This window comes from Manis javanica, chromosome 10 (assembly GCF_040802235.1).
Source record: "Manis javanica isolate MJ-LG chromosome 10, MJ_LKY, whole genome shotgun sequence".
Lineage (NCBI taxonomy): Eukaryota > Metazoa > Chordata > Mammalia > Pholidota > Manidae > Manis > Manis javanica.
Window position 1 is genome coordinate 84,222,110 of NC_133165.1, and position 11,112 is coordinate 84,233,221.

General features: G+C 53.1%; 1 protein-coding gene across 1 annotated transcript; it reads right to left on the minus strand.

Annotated features, from left to right (window-relative positions):
- Positions 1-6,168: 6,168 nt before the first annotated feature.
- On the minus strand, positions 6,169-10,217 carry HOXC12 (homeobox C12). Its single transcript, XM_017678601.3, has 2 exons — positions 9,565-10,217; positions 6,169-8,778 (listed from the first exon to the last, which is right to left on the minus strand). Exons 1-2 carry the CDS (start codon positions 10,169-10,171, stop codon positions 8,540-8,542), a joined length of 846 nt encoding a protein of 281 aa, XP_017534090.1. The 5' UTR covers positions 10,172-10,217; the 3' UTR covers positions 6,169-8,539.
- Positions 10,218-11,112: the final 895 nt, after the last annotated feature.

Here is an 11,112-nt window from a genome sequence, read left to right on the forward strand (position 1 = left end):
TACCAAATTGTTGTTCATCCTTCTCTGAGCTCTCAGCCCCTAAAATCCTAGGATTTAGCTTAAGACATCAAGGAAGGAATTTAGAAAATTAGGGATTTCTGGAAATTCACAAGACAGACTATCAAGTTCCCTCTCACCTTGCTTATTGCTGCCTCCTAGGCTCCAACAGAGCCTCTGACATTAACTTTAATCATATATTGTTGGGCTATAAAATAAATAATATTATTGACACCCCTATAATTATCTATTATTCACTTAGTTGTGATAATTACAATACTAGATGAGGCAGGTCTGTTCAGACAAAGCCAAACAAATATCCTGCAAAATGAAACTGGATCACTGAGGCCTTCAGAATCTCTTGTCCCTTCTTGGGTATGTTTCAGAATCGGTAAGCTCCTTCCTAGGACCTCCTTGGTTTCAGAGTAGCCATCTTATAAGGGATAGGGTGATCGCAGGAGAACCTACCACCTCCTTTTCCTCTATATCCCCATTCAGCCCCCCTCCACCTCCTCTGCACAGACACCAGGGAGGATCAGACAATAAAAGGGAAATGCACACACTCTCCCCCTACAATTATCCAGATAATTGCATGAATTCTTCCTTGCATACTACTGGTTGTAGTCAGGATTTCAGCAGGAACTGTAGGGGACAGGATTCCAAATGGGGAAAGTTGAGAGAGTCCTGTTCTTACATTCCCAGACTTTATAGTTCTGTCTAGTGTTACATTGTTTCTTCAGGCAAAGATCTTTGTTAGCCTTCAGTCATATTTCTCCCTTCCCCCTCCCTTTCTTTCTCTCTCCCTCCCCTTTTTTGGTCCCTTTAAAGGAGACTCAGATTATCTTCTGTTCTTAATAGATGACTATAAAAGTAAAATTAATTCCCCCCTGTCCTTTAATATCAATATCTCTCCGTTAAGTATGCACATTCGTGAGAATAAACAGAATTAAGTGTTGCAACCCAAATCAGCAATTATATACAAGGTTTTGGTTTTTTTCCATGGGGTCTGGCTTATCTGGGGGTGTTCATTCTGCCGCAGGATAACCAGGGGTTATTTGTATTATTATTTTTTACAAGCTCATTGGGGCCTGAGCCAGCACCAACCTGGTAGAAAAAGCACCCATGAAGCCAGAGAGAGCGCCAAAGGAGGGAAGAGAACGCCAGACGGAGATGAAAAGGAATCACACAGAGAAATGCAGGGAAAGGAGCAGGCGGCAGGTCCTCGAACAAACGTGGCAGAGGGCAAAACAGGCATTCATGGACAGAGGTTTATTTTTACTTTATTTTCTTTTAATTTAGGGCTTGATTTTATAAAAGGGAAAATTCAGGGAAAGGAATTATCAGAGTCACAGCATGAACGCCCCAGAAGGGGAGAGCACTGTATAAATCCATGTGGGTGCCAGAGCAGCACCAGCGCTGGCTCAGTAGGGCTCGGGTCAGCCACTGCCCCACAGACTGCTGGCTGGGCCCTCAAAGCCCCCCTTCACCCCTTCACGGCCACCAGGGCTTCTTTGCTCTCCTTATCATCCCCATCTTTATGACGAGGCTTGTTAACAAGACCAGCGAGCTGGCCACGCACATCTATCTCAGCCGCTCATGGTCAGCCAAGCAGCGGCCAGCGAGGGGACTGGTGAGGCAGTAATTAATTGATTCCTCTGGACAGTAAAATATGGCCGCGTCTACACAAAACCCATAAACAATATCTGCTGGGCGTGAGTACATTGTCTCTCAAAGAATTTTTCCAAGGCATGTGTCAGGTAGTTCCGAATTTTTAGTAGCTAAAAAAGACCCAAGTGGAACTGTTTTTTTTTCCGGGGCCAAAACAGTCAGCCCAGTGTGGGGAAATACCTTAGGTTATTATTGCCTCTTGCACTGCACTGGGAGTGGGTTTTGTGGAGAAGAGGTTGGGCTATGGAATAACCTTTCCTTGTTGCTTGTGTAGACTCAGCCAGGGTCAAGGATGGGAATGGAGCTGAAGAACTGGGTAGGCCAGAACCCTATCCCTGGTTGGCTGGGAGGGAGTGGGGCTGTTTTAGGATTTGAGAGGAGCATAGAAGACATGGTCTAACCTTTGCTTCATACTGCATCCTAGGCTTGAGCTATAAAAACAGATTTTAAAAAATTAAACAAACTTCGGCTTTTTGGAGCCATTGAGTGCTCAGCACATGCCCAGAACTGGCCTGCTACCTGAACCTGAATGTTACACACCCTACCAGGCTACTGCACTTCCCTCTTCCCCCTTACCAGCTGGCAGCCCAGAGTAACTTTATAATGTATTTGTATTAAATCTAGTAGAACATGTCCTGAGACACAGGGGGTAACTCAGTCATATAATGCTAACTCCATACATGCGTGATTATTCAGTCAGACCCTGCTGCAAACAGGACTTAGCACTCTAAATATAGACCCTGACTTCAGACAAGAGGTGCAAAAGAGAAACAGTTAGGAGACCCCTTGTATAAATAATCCATGTAAACAGAGAAAGGGTCTTAAAAGATAAAAATAATACACAAAATTACAGAAGGACAGAAAAGAAATTTCATCCGGTGGAGATTGCCATTTTGCCATTGCCTGAGCTTCCTCCTGCTACTGTTTTAAGATCACCAGAGAAATGTGTATTATAAATACAATAATATGTGAACTCATGTGCTTCAGTGTATTTGGTACACGCACACACCATGTATGAAAACCTAATTTAAAGAATATATTTTTATAAACTGGGTAGATATGCACTTTGTGTATATGTATATATATATATATTTAATAAGATTATTTTTCATGCAATTTTTACGTGGGTATATAATATCTGGATGCATTTTCCGTGCTCGGGTTTTATGTGCCCTGTGGATTGTATACACCCCATGTAGCTAAATGATGAAGGACTGTACATTCCCTCTGAAGGATATATGCAAGTACACTGTTTATATACATAAATGAATTTTTACATGTGATAGATATACATGCTATATGTTTGTAATCTTTTCCAAGTAGGTTGCTTTCCCATATACAACAGATAAAAGTGCCTCTGTATGTATATTTTCTAGAGAAATATATTTTCATGACCAGAATGTATATGTAATGTAACCATCTGTACATTTTAGACGGTCTCAATATATTGGTTATATTGACAGTATGGCCAAGTGTGCATTTTCTAGAACATTTTTCCATGCTCCGCATGTGGGCTCTGCACCTTTCACAGGAAGCTTTCCTGGCTAGAACTGCCAGTGAATTCCTTCCACACAGAGCTGTTCTTCAAGAAGTTCTCCACTCCGGGTCAGGGACTGACAAAGTGAAGGCTCCAGGGTCCCCAGAAACTGGCTCTGGCTCACAGAGGGGAAATCACCCACAGGCAACGGCTAGGTCCCACTGGCTAAAGGACCGGCTACGTTTGGTCTCGTTCAAGCCTGTTCGTGGGCTCCTGGGCCAGCCTCCTTCGGGCTGCACAGGCTTCAGGAGCCTCCGCGAGCAGAGCCGCGGCCGATGTGCAGCCCGGCGGGAGGGCGGACGCCGCTGTGGACACCGTGTGCCCAGCAGAGGAAGGGCACTTGGGAGAAAAGCCTGGCACCCGCAGCGCGCCAGCGCCTCAGACTCTTCGAAGGCCCCACCAACTCACAGGGCGTCCCCAGGCCCCGGGTGCTCAGGGCCCAGAGACAGGGCGCGTCCGGTCTCCGCAGCCTCCACCGCTCCGGCCAGCAGGGGTCATCCCGTCCTTCACGGGGCCCGGCGGCCCCCGGGCGGCGCCGGAGCGGGCAGCGCGGTTGGGCGGGGAGCCACGCGGGTCGGCCGGCTGTGAGGCGCGCCGCCTCTCCTCCCCGGGCGGGACCCTGGCGCTAAGCGGGAAGTTGGCCTGAGGCCGCAGAGCCCTCTCCCCGCGGCCAGGGCACCGGGGGCTCCCGGCCAGGCCTGGGGAACGAGCGGCCCGTCCGGCGCGCGTTCTCCCCGGCGGCCGACACGCCTTTGTCTCTCGGCCTCCCCTGAAGCGGCGATCGCGAGCGCGGCGCCGGGCTGCAGCGGTGCGGGGCGTCCAGGGGCGGCGGGCGCGAAAACCTGCAACTCCGTCTGGATGGCGGCAGACACAGAGGGGAGGCCGCTCGGGATCCGGGACCGATAGCCGGCCTTGGGCCGAATGCACCGAAACCTTCGGCGCTTTGGTGTACCCCCTGCGCATAGAGGGTTGAGGGCTCCAGGGTGCGTTTCCTGCGCGGGCCTGGGGCCTAAAAACAGCTCCTGCTTTCCTGGTAATGGCAGGGAGGAGGGCGGGGGCTCTGGCCTGTCGGGAACCCTGGGTCCCGGGGGTTTGCTTTGTTCGAAGATGGGGCGGGCGGTCCCTTGCTCTGCTCTGGGTCTGAGCCATCGATCGCGCCTGGTTTCCGGCTGCATTAGCATCCATAGAACCCGGGCTGCCGGGCCCACCTCCCGCCCGCTCAATAGTGGCTTTAAATACCCTAGCTGCATCTGTGCACGTCAGGGTGAAGTAGAACAAGGTGGATGATTAGGGCCAAATACACAATTCGTTTGGATGGGATAAACTTACAAATACACAACAGCAGTATTATTTTCTACCGGGATTAGCCGATAATTCTCCCCTTTTCTTGCTCAAGACCGTTAGAGACACAGGGTTCTTTGTCTTAAAAATCAGTGGATTAAATTGTAGTTTGAAGGCTTAAACCAAATAGTTACAAAATAGGTGCAATCCTTGCCCAGATCCAGAGCTCAGCCATGCCGAGTACTTGGGTTGCAATTTCAACCATGACCTTTTTGGACAGGAGACCCAAGGATTTGTTTTTCAGTCACTGGGAGGAGGCTATAGTGTCTTTCCTTCTCTGACAGCTTCCCCAGTTACTGCGTCTCAGGGCCTGCATAGACACCACCACCAAGGTACCTTCTCCCTAAGATCTTCAGTGTCTGGGGATAAATCAAGGGAATAAATTAAGGGCCAGTAACTCCTGACCTCCTTAAATTCCCTCCTTCCTTTTTAGCCAGAAATGGCTTCAATATTAACTCTTCGTGTATAGACACATTAAGAAGAGGGTAGTCTCTTGCTTGGATACACTAGTATTCAGACACCCTGTCACCACCCGTATTGAGATCCAGGTGCAGCCATGCAGTCTCTCCCACAGCTCGTGACTGTCAGAAGCTGTCCAGTGCCCAGCCTCACCTGCACTCTGGAGTCTTTGAGTACCCCTCAAAGCTTGGGATCTCCTTCCTGCCAGAAGCCCTCAGCTGCATCAGACAGACAACTGGGGATTAGGGGCAAAAGGAGAACAGGACTTGGTCTAAAATGGCAAGTTTTTCTAGTTGCAGGAGTAAGGAAAGGAAAGGAGAGAGAAAGATTTCAGGGCAGGAGGCGTGGCTCAGAAGCTGAGCTCAGTGGGGGCCCCTGGTTTTCCGGAGCAGGCCCAAGAGGGTGGAGGGGAATTTGGAGGAGCCTCCAAGATTGGAGCCAGGCTGTGAGAAAGGGAAACTCAGGGGCCAGAAGGGTAGAAGCAGAGGGAGGGTGTCCCACCCAGAAGGAAGGGATGATCTGGAGGTGCAGAGGGCTCATCAGCTCAGCTGGAACCCAGACTCTGGCCTGTACCCAGGCCTCTCTCTGGCATGGCCCACAGGGGGTTGCAGGCTGAGAGAAATGAAGCCTACTTCACCTGCCCAGTCATCTTGCAGTATATAAAATGTGCTCTCAGGCAAGTCATGGGGTTGAAGTGGGGATGCACCAACCCCTGCCTGATATCCCAGGGCACTCTCATCCCCTCTCCAACCTGCTCAGTCCCTACCCTGGTTTCACTTCTTGGAGATCCTACAGCTCAAATTTCCTTTTTCTGGCCCTGAAGGTAGCTTCAGCCTCCACTGTGTTGTTTATGTTATGTTTATGACCCCACAATTGCTCAGATATCCCTTTCCTTGCCCTTAGTCTACTGTCCCCCAATTTTCTTTCTGCTAGTAATTGCTTAGGAGTGGAGATGGCACTCATCAACAGATCTTGGTTGCTCATATATTTTTGTTGCTTCTGCAACAGCTCTTCCTTTATTATTACACATTTTTTATTTTTGTTATTCACCTGAACTGGAGAATGGCTAGGAGGCTGGGGATCCCATTCTTCCGGGGCAGAGACCATGTGTGGGGATCCAGTCAAAATTTTCTTCTCAGAAAAAAATCACATCATCATAAGTCATGTTTTAATTATTATTATTAATATTAATATGATGAAGCAACTCTGTACAAGGACTATATAAAGGGAAAACGTGCTAAAGACAGACATTTGAATAGGAGGGCACACTACAGAGAGGTGGGGAGGGAGGAAGGGGAGGGCATCTACCCACAGGGACTACACTAGGTACTAGCAACAGACACACAGAACAGGACACAGACTGACAGAGAAGCTCACAGAAGTCAAGTTTAAAGCGACGGGAAAACAATATTGCATATCTTTGTCCCCCCACCCCTTTTGGAGTGTTCTGATCTCTCTTCTCTATGAGGCTGCAAGAGTCAGGCTGGAGTGGTGGAGCTTGAATCCAGCATCCCAGAGTCCATGAGGTCACAGGAGGGGCTGCATGAAGGGATTCATGGGTGACCAGGCAAAAGGGAGAGTGCCTTATTCCCAGGACCAGCGGGGAGTGCTCAGACTGGAAAGATGGTGATTTCTGCAAACTTGTGCATAGGTAAAACAAATTTGTGTGGGTGGGGAAGTGTGTCAGGTGCCCAGTGGGGGGCGGGCATGTGATTGTACAGCCACTCTGGAGGGCTGGATCTGGGGATATGAGGCTGCCTGCTTGCAAGTTCAGTCAGGAGAGCAGAATGGGCCCAGCCATGCTTATGCATTTGCTGGTGCCACTGTGCAACCCTGCACAAGGACTTGAAGCTGTGTGCTGGTAGGAGAGTGGGGTGGTGGTGGTGGGGAGGCTCTGGATTGCCTTTACAGGATATGTTAGGGGAGACTCTCCCAGATGGGAAGAACTCCAAGCTAGTGGGCCAATTTTACACTCTTCAGGCTGGGCTTCCCTCCCATCAGTCCCCTGCTTGTAGCTCTCTTGCTCCTGGCAAGGGTGGGTCAGCAGAAGGGAGGTTGAGGGGCTCTCACCAAGAGGGATAAAAACCCAGAGTGCAGGAAGGCAGGCCGGCAGGCTCTTTCACGAAGCTTCTCTGCTCTAAGCCAGCCTAAAGTCTACTGGGCTGGGGCCTTAAGGGGGGCAATGAATAAAAAGACTGGAGAAACCATGCTCTGGCCTCCAACAGGTCCTGGGATGTGCCCCTCCCTCTGCTCTGGTCCTTGTGCTCAGTGACAGGCTGGCAGGGGGGCGGAGGCAGAGGATCCTGAGACAAAGGGCAGTGTTGGGGGGTGGGTGGAGTGGGGGTAGGTAAAAGAGAGAAAGGAGTTGGGTGGGGAGCTACAGTGCCCCCCTCCTTCATTGTCAACAGCCTGGGAAACCCGGGCTGAGCGGGGGCCTTCTCGGCCAGTAGCCCCTTTAGGGGCGGATTCTCTTCCCGACTCGTAAATTATGCTGGTCCAGCCTCCGGCCGGCCGTGACCGTGAACGCCAGCGGGGAAGGGAGAATCAGCGGCGGCAGCCGAGGCTGCCAGAAACTCTCCGGGCCAATCAATGCCGCGCTTTACAGTCCCTTTCACAGCCTCCTGGGCTTCCGCAGGGCCAGGTGGAGCTCCCCGGAGGGCTACTGAACCTGAGGCTGCGTCTGCTCAGCTCTCAATTCCCCCGCTCTCTCGCGGCTTCCGGTCCGCAGCCGCGTAGGCAGCAGGAAGAGTGGATGGCAGCACACCTGTGAGCGAATGGGCTGACAGGGAGCTTGGAAGAGGGCTGTGGACCAGGAGACCTTTCCGGCAGCCTGCCCTAGGGGGAACATAAGGCTGATGATCATCTTGTCTGCAGCTGGGGCTGCGAAACGCCTGTGCCTCCGCCTGCTCTGGTCCAGGCTTGGAGGACCCAGACCCCAACGGACTCTGGACATTGCTGATCATTCTGTTCTCCCAAACCACACTTCCTTCTAGGTTTCCCCACTTCCTCCTGCCCTCCCCGAACTACCCTGACCACCTCCAATCCCTCTGGCCAGGCCTTCACTCTCATTCCATCCTCTTAGACTCTCCTAACCCCAACAACTGCGAGTTTGGGGAGTCTTGGTTCCACTGCCCCCACCCACAACTATTCCTGAAGGCAAACAGACTTAAGACCACAGAAGGAAAGTGGTGGGAGGGGGTGCCTGGGTCACTTCACCTCCGGAACCTCAGCCAGAGGCCCAGGGTCTGCCTCAAACCAGCCCCTCCCAGCCCTTCAGCCTTCCCTGCCCCTACCCACTGCCTGCAGCTGTGGGTTTCCTCTCTCCCTGGCTGGGTTCTTCCCTTCTCTCTGGAACCTGGCAGGGCTTGCTGGGGGTGTGTGGGAGGGAACCACAAACAAAATAGACAAGAGGATGTCCAGGGAGGGCCTGCCAGAGATGCCTGGCGTTCTAAGCGGGGACTGTGTCCCAGGCAGCGCCCCCTCTTGCTCTCTGCCAGAGACAGGCTCAGTCTGGGGCTGGCGCCCGTTTCTTGCCCCCTAAAAGAAGGAGAGAGCTTGCTCCCTCAACAAAAGTCTTTTCTTTTTCATTCTCCTGTTCTGAAACCAGATCTTGACCTGCTGGTCACTAAGATTCAAACGGTCTGAGAGTTCCCTCCGGCGCTGCCGTGTGATGAACTCGTTCACCAGAAACTCGCCCTCCAGCTCCGCCAGCTGCAACTTCGAATAGGGCTTGCGCTTCTTCCGTGAGCGGCTGTGGATCGGGTACCAGGGCGCGCCTGGGTGGAGACGAACCGGCAGGGTTGGCCAAAGGACCAAGAGGTGACAAGCCCAGTGCCCTCGATCCTTCCCTAGCCCCTCTCAGCCTTGGCCTAACTCCTTGCAGCTGGCCCCTCTCATCCCAGGCCCTTCCTCTCCCTGCTCCACTCCTTTATGCAGACCCCATTCCCGCCAGTGCCCGGACCTTCACCATTCCCTTTCCCCCTGTCACTCTCCTTGCCTCCTCAGCCCTACCACCCACAGCAGCATCCCTGACCCTTCTGTGTACCAATCTCCTCACTTCTCCCCGAACCTCCTCTTCTCCCCGGTATCCTGGCCCCTTCCTTTCATTGCTCCAGGATGGGGTCCCTGATCAGTTATAACAGACATGAGCAAGGAACTAGAGTAAGTCGTGTCCACTGGCATTTCTTATGAGAAAGACTCTAGGTAATAGGGGGCCTGAGGAAAGGCGTAGAGAGGCCATGGCAGAGCAAGGACCAAGCCCTTGGTCCCCATCCCCGCACCCCCCAGGCCTGGGCAGTCTCTGTCAGAATCCCCCTGTTCCGGAGCTGCTTGCCCCTCCAGCAGCAGGCTGAGGAAAAAGGGAATCTCTCCAGTTCTTTTATAGGGATATTTACATGTTTATAGGCCCCCACCCCACCCCACCCCACCCGCACTCCTTTTTAAAAGAAGAGCTTCCTCACAACACATTCTGTCACCCCAGGCGGCCCTCGCCTAGTCCTACACTGCCTGCCCTGGTAGATGTCCCGTCCTAAATAGCCCCACGAGTGGGCAGGGGTCCTTACCGCTAGCCGAGAGCCCGCCACCTGGGTTTAAAGGCGATACCAAGCTGCCGGGGTCTCCCGCACCGGCGCCCTTGTTGCCCTCGTTGAGCAGGGACGAACTGGAGTCGGATTCCAGAGACTGGCACGAGGGCGGGTCGTGCGGGGGTCCCGCGCCACCGTCGCCACCGCCGCCGCCTGCCGCGTAGTCGTACTTGAAACCGAGCGCCGGCGGCCCCGACGGCTCCAGCGGCAGCAGGGCTGCCCCGGGCCCGACTCCTGGGCCCGGGTCTCGTCCGCGCTCCTCACGCTTCAGGCCCCCGCCGCCCTCGGCGCATGGCTCGCGATAGTAACCCTTGCTGTCCTCCACGCGCGCCAGCTCGCACGTGCGGCCAAAGGGCGGGTTGAGAGATACTGGGCTGCCGAGATAGGGTTGCGGGTAGCCATTGCAGGGCTCCGCCGACGGCCAGGGCAGCGAGCACACGTTGTCGCGGCGCGGGTAGGACAGCGAAGGCAGCCCAGGCAGCTGCGCGCCAGACGCGCGGAAGTTGGGGAAGTAGAAGGTGTCTCCCGTGTGGATGTTCACCAGCGGCCCCACAAACCCGGGATTCAGGAGATTATGCTCGCCCATTTCCGCGGGGCCCGACCGGCAGCTTCTACTTTATTGCTATCTGACATTAAACATAGTTAAACCTGCACCGGCCACCCATTGGCCGTCCAGCTCACGTGGGCGCCGCCGCCAGGGGGATGGGTGGGGACAGTGAATCCCCCCCACCCCGCACCAACTCCAACTTTCCCCTTCCCCAATCTGGGGGTGGGGGGTACGACACGCGGGGGCAGATTTATTCGCTGGATTTTGGTTTTTAAAAATATCATATAAAACCTAATGCAAAGAGTGAGGCAATCGTCCGACGCGGGGCAAGAGGAAAAAGCTACGCCAAAAATACCCGCACATACACACTTCTGCACCCTGCACACCGCCCCCCCCCAGATGTATTATCTTCTTGCCAACAGCTGTCCGAGCACAGCCCGTCCCTCTTTAATTAGCTCCTTTATTAACTAAAACCGTTGGAATTTACAATATCTCCCCAATAAATTACTATTAGATATTGTGTCATATAAAGTTTACTGGCTGTTTAAGGAGACGGATGAGCCCTTTGGCTCGGGGTTTATTTACAGTAGAGGCAAAGTGGGGGTGAGGACAGGTTTCCCTGCCGTATCTCTCCCAGCCCTGCTACCGCTGCATTCCTCTTCCTCTCTTTCTCCTCAGGAATCTGGAGGGGACAATTGGGGCATAATCCTCCAGGAAGGCCTCGGGGAATCTTTAATGCTGGTCTTTCCTCGGGGAACTGGGAGCCACTCTAGCCTCACACTTCCACCCATGGTTACAGGAGGGATGCAGATGGGAGACAGAAGAAGCTGCTGGATGTGGACCTGCCGGCCTGCTCTTGAAACTCTGGGGGCTCGAACTGATGTTCCCTGTGACTTTGCAGGGCCAGGAGGGCTTCCGGCGGGTGTAGGGGGTGTCTCCCGAAGCCTTTGTAGCAAGGGGCTCTGGGCCCCTAGCAGGGT

Coding starts and splice junctions, on each gene's coding strand:
- HOXC12 (XM_017678601.3), bottom strand. CDS start 10,171: ATGGGCGAGCATAATCTCCTGAATCCCGGGTTTGTGGGGCCGCTGGTG. Junction 8,779..9,564: donor TGGCGGGCTCTCGGCTAGCG/GTAAGGACCCCT, acceptor GTCTCCACCCAG/GCGCGCCCTGGTACCCGATC.